Source organism: Pseudorca crassidens, chromosome 12, assembly GCF_039906515.1.
Source record: "Pseudorca crassidens isolate mPseCra1 chromosome 12, mPseCra1.hap1, whole genome shotgun sequence".
NCBI classification, from domain to species: Eukaryota; Metazoa; Chordata; class Mammalia; order Artiodactyla; family Delphinidae; genus Pseudorca; species Pseudorca crassidens.
Window position 1 is genome coordinate 90,583,187 of NC_090307.1, and position 21,435 is coordinate 90,604,621.

The following is a 21,435-nucleotide window of genomic DNA, read 5'->3' on the forward strand; positions in this document are numbered from 1 at the left end:
GAACACCGCAGGAGCGCGGCAGGACTGTGTTTATCCATCATCCCTCTGGGACGGCCACCTTTCTCATCCACGGCTGACATTGCCGTGAAAACGGAATGTACAGCAAAGAGAAACTAGAGCCTTTAAATTTCTCCAGCTTATAAAAGCTTTCCCCAGGGGCCCCTGCCTTTGGCCGAAGCAAAGATTTGTCTTTGCTGATCACTCAAAGTTGCAATTTCTGGGAAGAACCATTTAAGCGTCCTTTCTGTGAATTTGAAACTATAGAGAGATACAGGGAAGAAAATTGTAGTCGCTCATATTCTCACCACAAGAGTGAACCACGGTTAACATTTGTGCATTTTTGCTTCATGTCATTTTTGTCTAGGTTTATACTTTAAGAAATAAAGCAAGTAATACGTCAAAACATTATCCTTTAAAAAATTATAAAAAAGTAAATATGTAAAAGACTTTTACATCTTATCCTGGTCTCTTGCCCTCTCTGTGGGGAGTTTTCTCAATAATTTATCTATAATTTATGGTTATGTTCATAGAAAACATACGATCTTCTTGCGTGTCACGCCCTTGCATCATTACTGTTGCATTCAACATTGTATATGAAGTTTCTGTGTTTTATCCGTATGGATACATGCTGCTTCTGACTGATGTATACACCCTACCAAATTTTATCCAGGTCCCCGAGGTGGACATTAGGGAACTTTAAAATGTTCTCTAGTGTCACGCATCATTCAGTAAATACCCCAGACGCATCCCTGTGCACAGAGCTCGGAATTCTCTAGAAGTGGGATTGCTGGGTTGCAGGACCCGCACACTTCACGCTTTCTAGATTTTATTGAAGTACCGTTGATTTACAATGTTGTGTTAATTTCTTCTGTACAGCAAAGTGATTCAGTTATAGATATATATATTCTTTTCCATTATGTTTTGTCACAAGATACTGAATATAGTTCCCTGTGCTATACAGTAGGGCCTTGTTGTTTATCCATTCTATATATAATAGCTTGCATCTACTAATCCCAAACTCCCAATCCCCCAACTCCCCTCCCCCTTGGCAACCACAAGTCTGTCCTCTAGGTCTGTGAGTCTGTTTCTGTTTCATAGATATGTTCATTTGTGTTGTATTTTAGATTCCACATATAAGTGATATATGGTATTGGTCTCTGTCTTTCTGACTTAACTTCGCTTAGTATGATAATCTCTAGTTGCATCCATGTTGCTGCAAATGGCATTATTTCATTCTTTTTTGTGGCTGAGTAATATTCCATTGTATATACGTGCCACATCTTCCTTATCCATTCCTCTGTCGCTGGACACTTAGGTTACTTCCATGTCTTGGCTACTGTGAACAGTGCTGCTGTGAACTTGGGATGCATGGATCTTTCTGAATTATAGTTTTGTCTGGGTATATGCCAGCAAAGGAAACCATCAACAAAATGAAAAGACAACCTACGGAATGGGAGAGAACATTTGCAAATGATGCAACTGATGAGGGCTTAATTTCCAAAACATACAAAGGGCCCATACAACTCGTAACAACAACAACAACAATCAAAAAATGGTCAGAAAATCTACATAGACATTTCTCCAAAGAAGACATACAGATGGCCAGTAGACACTCCATGTTTATTGGCTGCTGGACCAGGTGTTTTGCAAAGCGATGGGGCCAGAGTGGTTATGCCGCTTTCCCCTCCCGGGAGGAAAGAGGTGCTGTTTTGTGGGCCCTGATCAACGCCAGAAACACGCTAGCCTCCTCAGCCTGGTGGTGAGGACGCTGTCTCAGCCCACGGGCCAAGGGTGGGCTTTGCTTCCCACTGACGGTTCCTCCTGTGTCCTCAGCTCCGGAGAAGGCATCTGGTCGAACCAGGGCTGCGCTCTCGCCGAGGGGAACCTCAGCTACTCTGTCTGCCGCTGCACACACCTCACCAACTTCGCCATCCTGATGCAGGTGGTCCCGCTGGAGGTAAGCGCCAGGCGGGGAGGGGCTCTTGGGCTGCGAAGAGGTGCCCCCTCTCCGTCAGCCTGCAGTGGGGGCCGGGTGGCAGGTCTTCGTCGTCAGCGCCGGGGGCTTCAGCCGCAGCAGGGCAGACGGGAGCCTGCACAGGTAGGGAGGCCCGGTGGTTGGGGACCCCCACGAGGCTCTGCTTCTTTGCAGAAGCTCCTGTGCTCCAGGTTTCCTCAGCCAGCACCTGAGCAGACCCTGGGTCCCTCTCGAGGATGCACGCGCCGCCCAGGAGGTGGTCATGGCCGCGTTTCCTGTCTTTGGTCACTGGGCTGTGAGACCCTCCCTGTGCCATGGGCGTGTCCAGCAGAGTGAGGTCCTCGGCTATAAGCAGTGTGCCTGGATGTCCAGAGAAAGTGTCACCAGTGGTGGCATACAGCTGCACCTATGTCCAGGGTGGCCACACCGTGTCCTCGGAGCATTTCTACTGTGAGACAGGAGACCCTGGGCTGCAGATGGGGCCCTGGACCTGTTTCTGAGGGACCTGACTTCCAGCCCCAGCGGGAGTGAGCCCTGAGGTGGGGGAGGGGATTTCCGACCACCCCCTGCGTCCTTCTCTCCAAACGGGGCCAGGACGTCTATCCTCAGGTTAAGGATGGAAGAGGCCCCTCCTGGTTGGGTTTCTCTGCTTCAGAATATTTAATCTTTATTGCCTACTAGGCTTGGTCAGCACTAAGAACTAGAGATTAACTTCTGTGGTTCAAGGGAGGCCTAGCTTGTAAGAGAAGACAGAGTGATCTTTAAAAATGCAGATGTGGGGCTTCCCTGGTGGCGCAGTGGTTAAGAACCCACCTGCCAATGCAGGGGACACGGGTTCGAGCCCTGGTCCAGGAAGATCCCACGTGCCGCAGAGCTACTGAGCCTGCGAGCCACAACTACTGAGGCCTGCGCTCTAGAGCCCGCGAGCCACAACTACTGAGCCCTCGAGCCACAACTACTGAGCCCGCGTGCCGCAACTCCTGAAGCCTGAGCACCTAGAGCCCGTGCTCCGCAATAAGAGAAGCCATCGCAATGAGAAACCCACGCACCTCAACGAAGAGTAGCCCCCGCTCGCCGCAACTAGAGGAAGCCCGCGTGCAGCAACGAACACCCAATGCAGCCAAAAATAAATAAATAACTTACAAAAATGCAGACGCCCCGTGGTAGGATCCTCTGAACCGTGCTCAGTCCCTGACACCTGAGCGTGACGACTTCCTTGGCTTCTGAGGCCCACGGAGAAAACTGAATCTCCTGGCGGGGGTGGGAGAGCAGGGAGTCGACGGGGCTTCTCCTAGGATCTCCTAAGATGCAGGGCGGCTCGGGCACCTGGAGACACGTTTGGTTTCATCCCACACTGGTTTTGGAGACTGAGGTTTTTTACGACTGTGAATTTCTGCTGCTCTTGAAGATCTGTGGTGATGCTGGGCCAGAGCTCTCACCTGAGGCAGTGGGGCTGCAGCTGGGCAGGGGCTTTCCCCTCCTGTGTCAGTGGAGCTGAGTCCTCCAGCCGCTCGGCGCACCGGCCACTTGTCAGGAGGATGCTCTGACCTCCCCACTCCCGTGTGCCTGAGGGAAGGGAGGTGGCGGCTGACGGGCAATAAGATGCCCCGGGCCGGCTGAGCCTCCGTTGCTGTATGACCTGCTCTGGCAAACCCGCCACCCGTCACACGGCCCCGCCCTCTCAGGGTACATCCACTCGCAGGGTCTGTCTGTTTATGAACGGACTCTGTTCTCCTGAGTGTTGTAGCCCAGGCACTGCACACACTGGGCGTCAGGAAGTATTTGATGAGCGCCGTGATTGCATCGGTTTTGTTAGGGAAGGTGTGGTTCTTATAGCAACACCCAGACTGCAAGCAGTATTTACCTAAGGGTTGGTTCCTTATCCACCATCATTCGACAGATACCTGTCGGGTGTATCGCCAGGCCCAGAGGTTCATTTGTAAACAAGAAAAACCATGCGTTTCTGCTTTGGAGTAGGTTATATTCGAGTGGGAAAGACAGAGCATAAACAAATGAGGGGTAAATCAGTACGTTCAAAGAGCAGTAAGGGTAGGAAGAACCTTGGAGGGGGCGATGGAGGAGACGGCAGGTGGGGAGGGGGGACGCCTTCGGGGACTGTGATCTGGGGGGTTGTCTCCGAGGAAGTGACATTTGAATGGCCAGCAGAGTCTTGTCTCTAGAAGGCCTGGGAGAGGAATATTCCAGGCTGAGAACAGCGAGTGCAGAGGGCAGGAGGGCTGATGAGGTTGGCGTATTGCGGGTGGAAGGTGGTGAGCAGGGCGCTCTTTCCATTGCAAAGCGTATCACGGATTTTACAAGCAGACTGTGGGTTACTTATGGGGACTCCGGAGAGGAGTTCCTGGCGATCCCTAGGAGGACATGGGGGCTGGTCCGCCCCCCATCCCGCGAACTCCCCGCACGGACACACGCAACACTGTCGATCTGAACAGATGACCCCCTCTGCTCTGCTCGTGAGGAAGCTTCAAGCGAGGGTGGGGTGAGCAGGCTTCGTAGCAACGCCATCAGACGGAGTCGCCAGGAGTTGCTAGGTTACTCCTGGGAAAACTGACGACGCGTGAAATGAAGCCCAGCTTTTAGTTTCAGAGCAGGCAGTTCTGTCGTAGACTTGAGGGGTGCAAGCCCACCTGTCCGCCCAGCGCACCTGTTGTCCAGGCAGGTGTGACCCCCCCACAAACAGTCCCGGTGGGAGCGTTTTCTTGAAGGTGTGACCTTTCGGGGGCAGTTGAGTGACTGACACCTCCTCCCTTTTCATTTCCCTCCCTCGCACGTGCTCGGTCAAAGCCCTTTCTCGGGGCTTCCCTGGCGGATCGGCTTCCAGTGCAGGGGATGCGGGCTCCCTCCCCGGTCAGGGAACTAAGATCCCACCTGCCACGGAGCCACAACTACTGATCTTGCGCACCTCAGCAAAAGAGACCGCGTGCTGCAAACTACAGAGCCCACGCGCCACAACCAGAGAGAGAAAACCCACACGGCACAACTAGAGAGAAGCCCGTGCGCCGCAACGAAAGATCCCGCATGCCGAAACTAAGACCCGACGCAGCCAAAAAAACAGAAAAAAACACCTTTCTCTCGTTGACCTGCAGCTCTCTGATCCTAAGTCGGGGCGCACGCTGGGTTGTGAGCCGTCGGTAGCCAGGGAGATCAGTGCGGTGGGCCGTTGCTAGTGATTTAAAGAAGAATGAAGTAAGATGACAACATAGCAGAGTGCATTGAAGTCGGGAGAGTAACCCCTGTTCGTGAGGCCTGAGCATCAGCTCCCCTGACCGCACGAGACGTCCGCTTTGCTGGCCCGTCCACTCAGTTGCTTCCTCTGCCACCCTTGCTTATCCTAGTCCACGGGTCCTGACACCACTCATATCTCCTGGCACATCAGGCCCTGGCAGATGAGAAGCACGGCCTCTGTGAGGCTCACCCTCCGCCTCTGTCCTCCACCCAGGCCCCCTTCTCCTCCCTCCTGCCCGGGCCTCGGCCCTTGTGGCTCAGTCTGCAACCTTCTGGTGTCACAGGGGAGAGTCCAGCCGCTCACATTAGCCCCCGGCAAAGGCACCGCCCTGCCGCCACGCAGAGCCTTGGTCAGTAGCGCCCGGAGGTCTGAGGGGTCCTGTGACCAAGCCCCCTCCTTGACGAGTGGAGAAAATGAAACCCAGAGGGCGGGGTGGCCCAGCCTGTGGTCTCTCATCCATCCATCAGTGAATTGTTGAGTTCCAGGTGACCCCTAGGCTTTTCAGGCGTTATTCTGGGAAAATGCAGTGCTCAAGGTCTTGAGTGCGGGTGGAGACGCGGCCTGTGAGGGCAAACGTGGGAGGGGCAGGCCGGAAGACAGAGGTGGCCCCGCAGCGCCTTCTGGGCGGGGGGCGAAGGGTAGAGACCCCGGGGGGTGCGGGGGAGCCATGCAGACGCAGATGGAAGGGCGTCCGGGCAGAGGGGCCGTGGGTGTGAGGCCTGAGCACGAACGGCAAGGAGGCTGGTGCAGCTCCCAGGACACATGCCAGGGAGCTTCAGACCCAAATGCCCGGGGCGCCGAGAGGCCGCCGGAGCGACGGGGGTGGAGGCCATCGCGGAGGGTGTGGGTGTGGTGCACTGAGAGCCCCTGCCCTGCTGACGGGGCAGACGCTGCGCATGCGGACTGGAGCTGCCCCCTCTGACTGAGAAAAGCTGGAGATGGGTTTTGTGCAAAATCTCTTGATTTTTAGAAGTGTCATCAGCTATCGCTTCTAGGCCACGTGTGAGAGGTGTATCCGTGGCCTGGGCCAGTCCGATGTCCACAGCCCAGCAGCCTGAACCCCATGTGCTCAGGGACCGTCGGGTCTTGTGAAAACGCTGATCTAGGTTCCTCAGGTCTGGGTGGTTCCCTGCTCACAGGGCCCAGGCGGTGCCCAGGCACTGCTGGCCCCAGACCTCTCTCTGAATAGACCCTAGAGTCAGGCGCCTTGTCTGTCAAAGTCCCGTGAAAGTGGCTGGGCCGGTGGTTACAGATTTGAAGAGCGAGTTAGGGTTAGTCTGATTCCAGACGTGTGCTCTGTAGCAGGTGATGGGACCTCGGCTGGGGGTCTGAAGGGGGGAGTGGGACAGATGGCCCTCCAGGAAGTAAGATGCAGAGGACAGTGGTGAGACTGCCTCTTGGGAGAGCAGTTCCAGGGACGCAGGAAACAAGACTTGTTCTACAGTGAGCTGCAGGCAGACCGAGAGCCAGAAGAAGGGCAGGTGCTCTGTCTGCAGGCGTGGCAGCTCTGGGGTCACTGGAGGTGGGCTGTGGTCCTGGGGGTCACAGAGCAGAGTGCCTGCTGGTGACAGTGAACACAGGAAAGGCACCGTTTTGGGGTCTCTTCCCTCCTTCTGGCCTCGCCATGTGGGCCTCGCAGATGAGGGTTGGGGGACTTCCCCAAGGTCACCTGGGGGCAGAGTCCGGACTTGAGCTCTGCCCTCCTATGCAAAGCTCAGGCTGGTGGTCACACCCCGGGTTGGACCCTTTACCCACCGAGGACTAAACCCAGTTTCCTCTGTGACGTGGGTGGGCCTGTTGGGCAGTGGGAGTGGGCAGAGGGGCAAACGCTCAGCAGGAAGCTGTGCTTGTGCCTGTCGGTGGGAGAGGGGGCAGGAGAGGCGGCTCGGTCTAGGAGGCCGGACGACTGGGGTCACAGAGCATCTGTGATTACAGATCTGCCACCACTCAGTGGCAACACCAAATTTAGACACAGTCAGTGGGTGTGTTCATGGAAGCAAATCATATCTACTCATCGCCAGGAAAGGTCGATTTGAAAATGGGTTAAAATTAGCTGTGCTAAAAATGAATGTTTTCATGAACGTTAAAAAAAGCAACAAGGCAGTTATCACAGGTAGATGCCAGATCCGTGGGGCTTTTGGAGAATTAATGCAAACGGCACGAACGCCTTTACCTCCCTGATGGCGTGTCGAGCCCGCGCCTTCCTGGGCTCCCGGGCAGGCTCTCTCCTCCGAGCCCGCGTTGCTTCTCCCTGCCCATCTCTCCTGGCTCCCCTCCCACCCAGCTTCCGCCTCGGGGGTCTGCCCTTGGACCCCCGCCTCCCCGAGTGAGTCAAACAAGGGTGGGGAGAGACTGGACTGAGCCCCCCGCCTGTGTGTTACGCCCCTGGTGATGCATTTGTGTGGAATGACCTCAGATGAGAGAAGAATACAGTTCGCAGCTTGGGGAGGCCGTTGCTGACGTCTGAGAGCACACTGCTCCTGGCTCCTTCCCGGTGCCCAGCGTCTGGCGTGCGGCAGCGGCCGGCTGAACAAGTGTGTGCATGAGGTAGTCGGCTCCACACGGGACAGCAGCTTGGAGAAATGCAGGAGCGCTCCCCCTGCATGCCCGAAAGCCCAGTGCATGTGGGTTTAGTCGGTAACCCTGACTCCCAGGCACAGGGACCAAAGGTGCACAAGAGGAGGCCGGCGGGCGCTAGAACCTCGCTCATCTCTGAGGACCGACCAGCAGCGGCCGCTGGGGACCGAGGAACAGAGGCTCCCGCTGCCCAGATGCTCTGGTGGGCTCTGCTCCAGGCAGGATCCGGGGCAGGGGGCAGGCGGGTATCACCCCGGGTTTCTTGTTGAAGCAGCAGTAACCGCAGTGGCTGCCTTATGAGTGGAGTTTATAGGTAGGAAGGGAAGTCAGAGCAGGCAGGATCAGGGACTGCCCCCTGGCTCCCTCAAGGGCTCCTTGACAGCAGCTTGGGCCTGGACGTCTGTCCTGGGAGGCGGCAGGAGCAGTGTGCCAGGACAGGTGCACCTGGGAAGGCTGGACCACAGGGGCCCCTTCACCTTCCCATCAGTCAGGGAGCCTGGGGCCGGGGGCCTGGCAGCCACAGGGAAGGAACTGTTTCCTGAGACAGAGTCACAGCCTGTGGTCTGCAGGCTGACTTTGGCCGGTGGACGTGTTTCAGTTAGTCCTTTAGTCAATATTTAATTTTTTTTAATTTATTTTATTGGACAAAATAACATTTTACAACGTTGTGTTAATTTCTGCTATACAGCAAAGTGATTCACATTCTTTTTCATATTCTTTTCCATTACGGTTTATCACAGGATATTAAATATAGTTCCCTGTGCTCTACAGTAGGACCTTGTTGTTTATCCATTCGAGATATAATAGTTTGCATCCACTAATCCCAACCTCCCACTCCATCCCTCCCCCACCCCCTCCCCCTTGGCAACCACAAGTCTGTTCTCTAGGTCTCTGTTTCTGTTTCATAGACAAGTTCATTTGTATAATATTTTAGATTCCACATATGAGTGATATCACATGGTATTTGTCTTTCTCTGTCTGACTTGTCCTAGCCATTATAAACAGTGCTGCAGTGAACACTGGGGTGCACGTATCTTTTCAAATTATAATCTTCTCCAGATATATGCCCAGTAGTGGGATTGCTGGGTCGTATGGTAGTTCTATTTTTAGTTTTTTCAGGACCCTCCATACTGTTCTCCATAGTGGCTGTATCAATTTCCATTCCCACCAACAGTGTACGAGGGTTCCTTTTTCTCCACACCCTCTCCAGCATTTGTTGTTTGTAGACTTTTTAAAATGATGGCCATTTTGCCATTTGTCAACATTTCAAAACTCAGAGATATTATCTAAAATTTTGGATTTCTGGTTTTCTTAAAAAGAAGAAGATCTGGCCACACAGAGCTTCCACTCCTGGCGGAGCAGCCCTGCTCCCTGCAGGTGGGGGTGTGCACTGCAGTTCTCCACAGTCCCCACCACTCCCTATCACCTCCCTCACCCTAACCCATTCATCATCATGTTCTCATTACTCTGCTTTTAGGAAGACAGTAAAATGCTTCTTGTTCTCTTCTCCGCTGGGAAAGTGACATACACACTAAGAGGAGCTGTTGGAAAAGGAAGGGCGATAAAGATGCCTCTTTCTGGAAGGATAGTTTCCCTTGTCCAGCATGTATGCACACTCCCGGCTGGCCTCCTGGATTTATATAAGCTGCCTCTCCGGAGGCACTGGCGTTTGTGGTCTCTGACTCAGAGGGGTCCGTGTCCTGAAGCAAACTCCAGGCTCTTCTGGGCATTTCTAAATCTAGCCGCTGGTGGGAAAGGAAGGGCACGGCTGGGGCACACCACGCCTTCCTGAGGCTGGAGCTGCAGTGCGGGGCTGGGAAGGGGGTGGTGTCCCGCCTTCATAGGAGCCCCTTCTCCATCTCTCAGGGCCCATGTCCAGTCTGGCTGATGGTTAGAGGACCCACCGGTGGCTGCCACACCCTCAGACCCTAGCTGCCAGGGAGGGGCGCAGGAGCCTAATTACAGGGCGGCCCTGGGGCTGGTGAAATGCCCCCGCTCTGAGCTGTATTTGTGGTCCTGGTGGGCGTATCGCAGACAGGCCAGGCCGGCATTTAGTCCGGTGCTGGCGAGGGCTTGAGTCACCATCGGGAAGCAGGTTCTTTCCTCCAGGACCTCCAAGCGTACATGTCACTTAGGCAGCTTCTGATGAGTACCTCCTGTGTGTGGCTGTGTCCGCATCACTGGGGTGTGGCCAGCAGCGGCCCCACTCTGCTTCCCGGTCAGCTAGGCACTCAGTCCCTCCCCCAACACACCGCATGACCTTGAGCAAGGGCCCGCTCTGAGCGTTGGCTTCCCTGCCTGTGACGTGGGTGAGGACCCCCCTCCTCATGGAGCTGGGGGGGGGGTCAGACACCTCCCAGCCCAAGTACTGAGCTCGGAGCACCCAGCCCCAGGCACCCGGCCTGACCGAGGCCACGGTGATGTGAGCACCAGCACCCGCCTGGGATGTCCTGGCAGCGAGGAGCCTCATCAGAGAGGAGTAGGGAGGGGACTGGCATGGAGCGGGGCTGAGCCTGGGGACCACAGACCTCCCGCAGGCAGCATCAGAGCTCCGGCGGTGTCTCTCCTGCTTCTTTCATTCTTCCGGAGGACGGCAGGGCCCTGAGCCTCTAGGTGCGGAGTCAGGACTACTGTCTCCTTGTTGACGGGGGGTCCTGTGGGAGGAGGGAGCTGAAAAGTCCCCTGTTTTGCCTTTATTCCCCCCCACCCAGGATGTAATGCCTCACCCTGTGCATCTGCACACGGAGGGGCCGGTCCTGAATACCTTCCTCTTGCAGACCCAGAAAGGCCCCCGCATCACTCCTGTTCCCTGGTCCCTGCAGTTATGTAGGAAAGGGTAGCAGACAGGCTCCCGCTGGGTCCTGGACGGTCCTCTGGGCTCTGCCTTGCACCCCCGCTCTCTCCCTTCTGCTGATTCACCAGCCAAGCCCTTCTAGGCTGTGTTCGGACCAGGAACTTCCTCTTCCCACCCGCCATCCATGTCCACGGAGTGAATCTCACCAGCCTCTCCGGAGAGCCTGGGACGGTGCTGAGTGGGGCACTGGAGAGGTGCAGAGAGTGCCTCCCTTCCCCCCTCCTACCTCCCCTGACCCTCCCATCTCTCTCCCTCCTGCCTCCCCCTCCCCTGCCCCTCCCATCTCTCTCTCTCTCCTCTCTCCCCCTCCCCTGCCCCTCCCATCTCTCTCCCTCCTGTCTCCCTCCAGGGCTTCCTAGGGCCCTTTCCCTGAGTCCTTGCCTTGCTGCCTCTCTGGGGTGGGCATGTTGGCTGAGCTCTGGGGCTGGGCCACTGCCTGCCATCCCCTGTCTCCCCCTTAGAGCCCCAGGCACGCAGGCATGCGACCACCTGGGACTGGTGGAAACAGGCTGAGGAGGTAGGAGCAGACATTAGGGTGCAGGAGACAGCAGCCTGGTGCGGTGGGGATATCAGCTTGGCCATGGGCCCGGCCCTGCTGTCCTGGGAACGGTGCCTCTCTGTGGGGTCAGGACTCCCCGCCGCCCCCCGCTGGCAAGTTTCATTATCCCCCAGGGTCCTCCCCCGAGACCCAGGCTGCTACTTCAGGGGAAAAGCAGCCACTGCTTCATTTCTCCTAGAATCTTCTGAGGAGCATCTGCTCTGGAGCTGTGATGGGGCTTGAGCTGCAGGGGAAGCTGACAGCGGGGTCCCCGAGGGGTCCTGTCTCAGGGCTGCCCTCAGGCTCGAGAGCTCCCTCCGTGGGGTTGGGGTGTGAGCATGGTGGCCAGGAGCGAGGATGCCGGGAATGAGCCAGGGTGGAGCTGGGGTGTCTCCATCCCGAGGATCCAAAGACTGATGTGCAGCCCCCCAGAGCAGGGGAGACAGGAGAGAGAGAGAGAGGCGAGGCAGGGGGGCCAAGGGCTCCCCAGTGCTTCGGGGTGGTCAGCTCCGGGCTGGAGGACTGAGTTGGGGATTGAAGTGTGTTATGACCCAGATCGGGTAGATTCCACATTGTTTGTGCTAAGCGTTATGGATCTCCGCATGGTGGTGGAAAAGGGCAAAGGGGAACCATCTTTGATAAGCTGCCGCCACCTGTGTCAGGGGGTGGGAAGCCCCACGGGAGCCCAAGGGCTCCTTGCCGGCCTGAGGTGAAGCCAGGGTCAGTTCCTTGGGGTGTGTTTGCTGTGAAGATGCCACAGCACGTGGGAAAAGTGCAGCGACACAGAAGGCGGGGTTGAGCACGCCGGCCCCCCCACCCCGGGTCTCCCAGGGCCTCGCCCGGAGCGGCGGCGGCTGTGGCACCGCAGGCAGTCTCCGTGTCGCCCGCTCTTCCTTCGGCACAGGGCTGCGTGCGGTAAAGACTGGTGCGCTTTTGAAAGACGTATCGGTGCGTGCTGGTGACCGTCCCGTCTCTGACTCCGCGGACCTACCGCATTCATTCTACCGCTGCGCACCTCGCCCCGCCCACCCCGTGACTTCTCTGCGGATCGACGTCAGGTGGCGACAGTCTGGCTGCTGCAGACAATAAGTATCTGTGTGCAGACGCCCTTCCCTCCACTGTGACAGGGGACGTGCTGGGTCAAGCCGCGCGAGGCTTTAACTTTCCACAGACGCTCGAAGCCACCGTTTGTGGGGAGGGGTCTGCTCCAGCCCCGCCTCCGTGCAGAGAGCGTTGGGGTGACTGGTGTCTCCCCCAACAGAGGCTGTACGCGCTTTGCAGTCTCAGTGTTGAGTTACCGCCGCCCACCCCCGTGTGTGAAGCTGGAGGTCACACAGCTTCCAGTTAGTGTCTTGGGGGCTGGGCTGCCCAGGGCTGGACGCAGGAGAGATCCGTTCCCCAGGACCCCAGTCCTGTCCAGGTCCCGGGCCTTTGCTCTCAGACGCACCCCTCCCCCGCTGGGCTCTGCCTCTCAGGGCTGACGGCTGCTGGCTGGCTTCCCAGGTCCCTGCCCCTTGGGGCTCTGGTAGGAGATGGAGGGGAAGGCGGTGAGGCCCCGTGCCCACCCTCTCTCGCGAGCCTCAGGCGGCTTTCCTGGCCTTGTCTCGGCAGCCCCCCGCTGGGCGCTCCTGCAGCCCGTGGCCCTGGCTTCCCCAGGTGACCATGGGCCAGAGCAGGTGGCTTCCTGCTGTGATTAATTAATGCCTGGGTCGCGCCATCATCCCTGTGGCATCTCTGTTCCCCTCTCCCCTTCGTGAACACTGCTCTGAATTAAATTTCCAAATCTTTGAGAGGCTAAAGCGGTTACTGTTTTCCTAGCCGGCCCCAGACCGGTACACAAGCTGTGTGGCTGAGGGGAGGTGGGGAGGCATCCCCAGGAGCCTGGTCTGGGTAACAAGGGGTGAAGGGGCTCCGTCCTCGCCCCCGCTGACTCCTTTGATGAGATAACTAGCCTGAGGAAGGCAAGTCACTGACATCTTTCGAAAGACATAGGAGCCAAGTCCTCATGCATCCCATGGGGAGAGATCCCACCCGATGCACCGCTGCAGGGCTGTGGGTACCAGACCAGGCGCCGACGGTCTGGTACAGATGAACTTTGGACAGAAGCTCATCTCTGCCTGTCCTTGGGGCTGTGGGCTTATTTCCACCACTGGAATGTGAGATTCACCTGCAGTCTGGACTCAGCGCAGCGGGTGTGGCCGGCAGAACCTGCGGCTTGTTAAGCCCAGGGACTGTCACCACACCCCCGGCTGCCCAGGGGCTGCACGCCCCTCCTGTCCAGGGCTGAAGGAAGGCATGGGGCTCAGCCGCCCCCGGCGGGGAGGGCAGCTCCACCTGGATCCCAGCAGGAGCGGAGACCAGAGGCAGGACGGAGCCGGCCTGGTGAAGAGCTGGGGTTGGGTGGCAGAAGCCGAGGAAATGGAACACAGGGTCCCGGGGCAGCGGGGGCTGAGAGCATCCGCATCCGGCTGATCCAGCGAGTGGGCTGCGCGCTCAGATGTGTCCCCACTTGTCCTTCACTCTGCTCGGCCGCAGGTTCCCCTGACAACTGCTTTCCTGCCGAGCCCAGCCAATGAGAGCCAGGCACGACGTGCTGCACCTCTGCTCTCGCTCACATGCTCCTGTCGCTGCCTGTGTCACCTCCGTGGCCCCTGCTGCTGCCGTGCCCCCTCCGCCGCCGACCTCAGCTCATGGGACAGGCCTGCTGTGTTTCCAGCTCTGCCAGTGGCCCCAGCTCCGCTCACATCACCCCTTCCCATTGTCCCTCCCACCCTACAAGGGCAGAGGCTCTTGCTGTGGCTGCTCTCTGGGGACCCTCACCATCATCTCCTTTTCAGGGTTTCCCACACTTTTACACCTACTTCCTATGTTCAGTCCCCTCTGCTGAATCTTTCCAGAGGCGTGGACCCTCCTGACGGAGTGACTGAGGTGGTGGAGGCAGAGGTGCAGGCGGGGCTGATCCCGCGGGGGCCTTGGAGACCCTGGGAACGATGTGGATTTCATTCTGGGTGCAGGGGTGCCCAGGAGGCGGGTCAGCTGGGAGCCATGTGTGCTGAGTGGCAACTGGCTGAAGTGGGGAGCACTGGGGGGTCCGGGGGGTAGAGGAGGTTAAGGCAGGGGCTCTGGAAACTGGGGAGAAAGAGGGATGTGTGGCCACTTGTCAGCTGAGGGACTGACAGGGCTGGGTGAGCGTGGGCTCTGAGGGGAGAGGGGGGACCCAGGATGACTCTCAGGTCTGGGCCCCCCTCCCCGTCCCCCACCGATCACCTCCACCACGGCCTCTGTGTCCATCACAGCCTGGTCAGTCTCAGAACTGGCATCCTTATTTCTTCCCTCTTGTGTTTATCCGTTTATGCCTTTGCGCATGACCTGCTTTCCCCACTGCAGTGCAAGCCCCAGGCTTGGCACACAGTGGGCGCTTAATACATGCTTGATGCAGATGGGGGCCCAGGCCTTCTGGGGTCAGCACTGTCTTGCCAGCTGTGCGGTGTCGGGCAGTCACGTTTCCTCATCGTGATAACCAGAATGCCCGCAGGCTGCTCTGCGGGTTCAGCGCCTGCATGCAGCAGGTGCCCAATAAAGGCAGCTCCGTTCTTCCCCTCTTAACCATCCTCTCCTCTGTGGGTGCTCCACTACCCCAGACAGGCACTCTGATCTTTGGTCCATCTCTAGAGCATCTGGAGTTTGCCAGTCCTCTGTTAGATGCCGGGGACCCCGACACGAGCAGGACCGTCAACTCTTGTCTCCGTGGACCTCACCACTTAGAGAGCGTGCTGCTTCCAGCCCAGGAGACCCTCTCCTGTCCTCTCTGTGCACTTCCTGCCATGTGTCGGGGCCTGTGTGAAGCCCACACCCCCTCCCGTCCAACTTCACAAGGCACAGGCTGTTTGCAGGTTACAGTGGAGCCGCGTTTAACACAGGATGCGAGTTCACTTAATACACTGACAACCCAATGGGCTGAATGTGTGTTAAAGTTATAAAGCTCTTATATAAAAAGAGAGGGAAGTAAACCCTTCAGGCAACCAGGGTCTCTGAGATTGTCCCCCACCAACACACACACCATTCTGCTCTGCGGATTTGACAGGTGTTTGAAACCAGGAAGGTCTGAAGACCCCGACGTCTGCAGGCAAGTTTCTCCTGGTCCCTCCTTTGGTCTGCCTCAGTGCTATTCAGACCACCGAACAGAAGAAGGATATATGAGGTTCTGCACGGACTGCGGGTGCTCCAGATTATGGGGGGTCTTAGGGGTTCTCAAGGGTCCTTTTGATCCCCTGTCATTTTTACCTTATGGCCTCACTTTATAATTCAGGTGCCACGGAAAATGCGACCTTCCAATCTCCTCGCCTTATGTTCTGTGTAACCATTGCAAGATGGGCTGGCCAGGACGTTAGCAAGCGGGGGCCATATCTCACTTTTTACGTGTTCCCTGTCGTGCCTGGCTTGAGGCTGGCTTTGGTTGGGGTTGGTGAAAGTTGTGATGAAGAGTTGGTTGATTGGTGGGGTTGGTTGATGGTGAGATGGGTTGATGGTTGAACTGGTTGATAATAGGGTTGGTTGATGGTTGAATTGGTTGATAATAGGGTTGGTTGATGGTTGAACTGGTTGATAATAGGGTTGGTTGATGGTTGAACTGGTTGATAATAGGGTTGGTTGATGGTTGAACTGGTTGATAATAGGGTTGGTTGATGGTTGAAGTGGTTGATGGTGAGATTGGTTGATGGTTGAACTGGTTGATAATAGGGTTGGTTGATGGTTGAACTGGTTGATAATAGGGTTGGTTGATGGTTGAACTGGTTGATAACAGGGTTGGTTGGTGGTGGAGTTGACTGATGCTGGGGTTGGAAGGCATATGGTACAGGGGTGAGTAGGTGTGGGTCTGAGGCTAGGGCTGGACTCCCATTTATCAGAAGCTCTAGGCCGAGTGTGTGTGCAGAAAACAGGGAAAGATTTCAGCTAGTGTGGCTGGCCAGGTACAGCCCTCACGCCTGGAAGCTTCTACATTGTGCAGTGAACTCTCACGTGAGCCTACTGGAAGCTCCCTACAGCTCTGTGAGTGGAGGAGGTAAACTTTATTATCTCTCTAAGAGGTATGCGAACAGTGGTGTCGATTAAATTCATCTTTTATGGTGAATCAGTGGGGGAGTCAGGGGAGTAGACTTGAGGGCTGTTTCTACCCTAAAACCTTCAGCAAATACCTGTGGAAAACCATCATTCTCAGTAGTACCCTGCTGTTCTCAGAGCCGTGGTTGATGAGACGGTGGAAGTCTCAGGAACGTGATCTCTGTCCTTAAAGAGCTCACCATCTCTCTGGGAGTAAGAAGACTCTGCCGTGAAGTGGGACAGTAGTATCAGAGTGGGACGCATACCACTGGGGGGCTGTGAGATGTTTGGGCAGCACAGCGATGAACAGGGACGGGTAGAGCTGAGACTTCGGGGTGCGAGGACTCATGCGGAGAACTTGGGCTCAGGGCCAGACTAGGACCGGGACGTCCCAGTGGCAATGGGGTGAAGGTGTCACGGGACCAGGCTAGCTCCTGGATAGTGATGTGTTGCTGTCCTTCATCTGCTCTCGTTTCCACTGATTATTTAAGTTAATTTCAATTAGGTGAGTGCTGCGGAGGTGGACCGTGGTTTCTAAGAACGGTTGATGGTCTGTGATGCCCGTAAACTCTGGTAACTGATACTTCCCTACACCTCTAGGCAGAGATCGTTGCGATGGTGGGACAGGACTTCTCAGCTGTCTCATGAGACAGCAGAGAAAGGTGGCATAGTTGGTGTAATGTTAGTGATTCCTCACCTGGCTTTAGTTCTGCGTTTCTGAAAAGTATCGCTTGAAGTAACGGCACTGCCGAAGAGGTACTGTCTTCCCCTCCCCCAAAGAGTTTGAGAAACGCCAAGGTTGACGTAGCTGTCTCTATCTATATATTTACCTGAAGGAGTCTCAGAAGCCTTACGTTGCTTGTATTCACCAGAAGTCTTTAAAGGCAGATAGAGAGTGCAGCTTTCCCGAAACTTATCTAAAACCAGAAACATCATTTCACAGAAGAGCAGTGACAGCATCGCTCAGGAATTAGTGTGAAGCAATACAGTGCAGGAAAGCGGCTCTAGGAGTATATTTCCATTTGCCTTCCTCAGACATGTGATGGCTCAGAACACCGCTCGGCCTTTCTATCTGCAGATGGAGGACTTTAGGGTCCAGATCTTGGGATGTTGCCGATAAGCCTGCTGCAGGAACGCACTGGTGGCCCCTCCTGTCTAGGAAGCTTGTTTTCCTGCACAGACAGGGGTTACCCATGAGGGCCCTCCCGCCCCCCTGTCCAGGGCTGCTGGGTCCAGGCTTCCACCTCCCCTGCCAGGGATTCAGCCAGGGACTGAAAGTGTTTCTTGACCCCTCATTACGTTATCAGTTCTCGGAAACCGACCGGTTGGCTCCCAGATTGTTCCCTGTGACCCACTTACGTTTCCTGGTGGGGCCTCCTGGGCCCCGCGTCCTGGACGACAGCCCTTTTCCGAACCTCAGAGTTGCCTCCTTTTGTTCCCAGTTAAGTCCCGGGGAACAGGGAAGAAGGCAGTTTACTGGAGGCCGAGGTCCCCGGCGTCCTGGCCAAGGCTGCAGGGACCCTGAGGTCTGGCGCCGGCGCCAGTGCAGAGCGAGCTCCAGGCTGGGTCTTCGATGCTGCGGGGGAGCAGGAACCGGCAGCGACCCCTGAGGGAAGCTGCGCTCCTAGGCGTGTGGCTTAGGGAGCCCGGGGTCTCTTGGATCCCAGGGTCAGATGTACGTGACCTCAGAGGCCACAGCTCCTGGAGTCCTGGGTTGTGCTGCTAGGTGAGCTGTGGTTTCTGTCACTGTCCTTTGTGGCTTTGCATCCACTGGACTTACCGCGTATGTTTATGCTCTACTGGGCATCAGGGATACCAGCAGAACCCTTACATTGCGCTGAGCACTTCACATATGAAAATTCACTCCTAGGTCGTCAGCTGGGACTTGCACCGGGGCCTGTGGGTCAGGCTCTTAAGAGAACCCTGCATGCGGGGCGCAGAGGCTCGGGGCGGGCGGGCGGCCTGCGCGGGGAGCAGTGGGGGAAGGGAGGTGATGCGGTAGCAGCGCAGGGGCTGGAGGGATGTGAGTGATGGGTGGAGCCATTTGGAGCGTCTGAAACGCGCAGAACCAAGGGCCACCACCAAAGGACTGGCCCTCTGGGTGGCAACACCAGGGCGTCAGGGGGAGAGGCAGGCACTGGCGGCCACCACCAAGCCCGGACGGTCTAGTGGCTGCCTCGTGCTCAGCTTTGCATTAGCCCTGGGACCCCTTCCAGCCTGAAGCCCCGCGATCAGGCTCGGGCCACATTAACCACAGGGCCAGTCCCCCTCTAGGGCCCGGACCCCGCGGCGGCTGACTGCCTCCGCTCTGCTTCCCGCACAGCTCACGCGCGGACACCAGGTGGCGCTCTCGTCCGTCAGCTACATCGGCTGCTCGCTGTCCGTGCTCTGCCTGACCATCACGCTCGTCACCTTCGCCGTGCTATCGTGAGTCACCTTCTGCTGTCCCCCGGGTCTCCCAAGAGGTTGGGCAGCTTTGTGCAAATGTCAGTGCCACCCCTGCCCACTTCGATTTCCCTTCTGGCACTTGTACTCGGGAGGCGGCAAATGCCGGCCCCTATGTAGAGTCTGCACACGGTGTGTGACAGCTGGACGGCTGGTCCTCGATTACCTTTTGTTTTGAAATCTGGGGCGCAGGGAGGGGGCTCTGGGCGCTGGGAAAGAGAGAGGGGAGAGGAGGTGCCGTGGAATTGGAGGGCACCCGGCTTCAGCTAGCCTGGAAGGCTCTGGAAAGGTCCCCAGCCCACAAGGCTTTCTGTCCTCTGGCCAGGGGACAGCCAGAACTGAGGACCCCCCCAAATGATATCAAAACAGCCAGCTTCGTGGGGCTGGGCTGCAGGAGGCCCCGGGGTGGGAACAGGGCTCCCTGCCGGCTGAAGCCACGTCTGGTCAGAGATTGAGGGCACCCTGCAGCCCCCCCAGTGGAGGCCGGCAGCTCAGTCCATCCGTGGCCCTTTCTGAACTGGGACAGAAAACTAAGATGAGAGCCGTGAGTCTGGGCGGACAGCTGACTGAGCGCTGCTCGCACACTCCCCTCCGAGCTGCTGGGCCTCAGAGGAGGGCGTTCTCCCCACAGCTGGATGGGCCCGCTCTCCGGGGACGCGCGGGAGTTTATCTGCCCCTCTTCCTCCACTCCTGGGGTTCCTCCTCGGGGTTCCCAGGTTTGGTTGGCCAGGGGCTGAGGCTGTCAGCTTCCCCGGCTCCCCCATCCCTGCTGCTGCCCACCCGGGACCCGGGCGCCCTGGGGGGTGGGGGCAGGGGTACACCCTGGACACAGGAGCTTATGGAGGGATCCGAGCCAGGTGAGAGGAGACCGGCGCGGGTTTGGAGGGACCCCAGCCTACGCTCAGGACGTTCCTCGTTCCCCAGCTATTTGCTCAGCAGGCCAACCCCACCCACGCGTAGTCAGCTCTGAGGACGCAGCTGCGCCCGAGACAGATAAAAACACACCTGGCTGCGGGGGTGGGGGGCAGACAGCGAGTGAGGACGCACAGGCTGGAGACACGTCTTCACAGCCGTCCGAGCCCTGAGAGCAGTTCAGAGGGAAGCGGGGCTCCTTCAGGCTTGGGAAGTTCTCTCTAACGGGAGACCTGGGAAGGGACTTCACTGCAGAGGAACGGCTGGTGCAAAGGCCCCGAGGCGGGAGCGGGCTGGGGGTCTTGGAGAGCCTCCAGGAAAAGGGGGTCTGTGAGCAGGGGAAGGGACGAGCTGAGTCAGGCAAGGATCAGGCCCTGCAGGGCCTGTGGAAGGAGCTGCGTCGTTTCCAAGGGTAACAGGGAGCCATCGAGGGTTCACAGCCGGGAGTGGCAGCATCTGGGCTTATCAGGCCCTCCCTGGTGGCCTCACCCCTGCCTCTCTGCCCCCAGCTCGGTCAGCACCATCCGGAACCAGCGCTACCACATCCACGCCAACCTGTCCTGTGCCATCCTGGTGGCCCAGGTCGTGTTGCTCATCAGCTTCCACTTCGAGCCGGGCACGGTGAGTGGCCCCCTTGGTCCTGCTGGGTCCACAGCCGGCCTCCCTCCCATCCCCTCCTCCCCCGAACGTCGCCAGGGGTGGTACCTTCTCCTGATGGCTTCAGTTCAGAATTCAGACCACCGGACAGCCAGGCTCTCTTTCCTCTGGGAGAGACAGGGAAGATGACAGGTACGAGTGGCTTCCCCGCTCAGCATCAGTCTCGGTAATGCCCACACTCACGGCCCTTACTGCGTGCCGGGCGCCGTGCTGAGGGCTTACATAGATCCACTCCGTCAATCCTCGTCACAAGCCCACGAGGTGATGCCGTGGTAACCCGCCTGCTAGAGATGCCAGGCTGAGGCACGAGGGAGTTACAGCCACTCACCCAGGGTGGCCTGGTGAGCACTGACCGGGTGCTGACCTCGTGCGGTCTTGCTGCCGACACCGCCCTCTATCGCTGCTCTGACCATACACACAGCCGCACCCCCTCTGCCTGCCAAGGGCCGGCGCTCTCTGCAAAGGGTCTGTGAAGACCCAGACCCACCTTTTCTCTGCCCTTTGTATCAGGCTGGGGGTTCTCCGGGGGCCTAGGAAGTCTTAGATCTCACAGAAAGTGAAATGCTGAGACCAGATTGACCCAGGCTTGGGTGACGTGGGTTGTAAACCTGGTTGAAGGGAAGAAGAAGCAGAGATGTGCTCGCGCTACACCAGGAAGGAAGGGGAACCAAGCAGTGTAAGTCAGTGGTCCTGGGGCGCGATCACGATTGGCTAATGGAAGATGAACTCTTTATCCCATGAAGAGAGGGTCAGCAGGGCGTCTTGTCCTCCCTGCCCAGCAGGGTCCTCAGCCCACCTGCCCGTCCTGGGGCTGCTGCCCTCCTCTGCTCACAGGTTTGGGGGTTCAGCGAAGCATCTAAGAAGTTCCTGGCTGTGCCGTGGACAGATGAGGCCTCTGCACCAGCCTCATTCTCTCCTACTGGATGCTTTTCAAGCTCCACTGTGGATCATCACACGGGGTTTCCTTAAAATACAGATTTGGGTTCAGCTGGAATTCCTGTTTCCATCAGGTTTTCAGGTTACGCTGAGGCTGCCTGTCCAAGCCACACCGTGAGGAGTGAGCCCCACCTGTGTGATGGCAGCAGGAGGGGAAGCGGTCCAGGCGCCTATCATGCAGATGGCGACCCCAGGGA

At 57.4% G+C, this 21,435-nt stretch overlaps 1 protein-coding gene across 3 annotated transcripts in view; it reads left to right on the top strand.

The window, feature by feature from the left end:
• ADGRD1 (adhesion G protein-coupled receptor D1) overlaps positions 1-21,435 on the top strand; it is a 145,364-nt gene that overhangs the window by 95,329 nt on the left and 28,600 nt on the right. For all 3 annotated transcript variants that reach the window (XR_010933399.1, XM_067701242.1, XM_067701241.1), the window contains 3 exons: positions 1,834-1,957; positions 18,612-18,715; positions 20,155-20,266. Coding sequence is in view for 2 of the 3 variants with exons in the window: in XM_067701242.1 (XP_067557343.1) it covers positions 1,834-1,957; positions 18,612-18,715; positions 20,155-20,266 (340 nt within the window). In the remaining variant the exon portion in view is untranslated. The remainder of the gene's footprint in view (positions 1-1,833; positions 1,958-18,611; positions 18,716-20,154; positions 20,267-21,435) is intronic.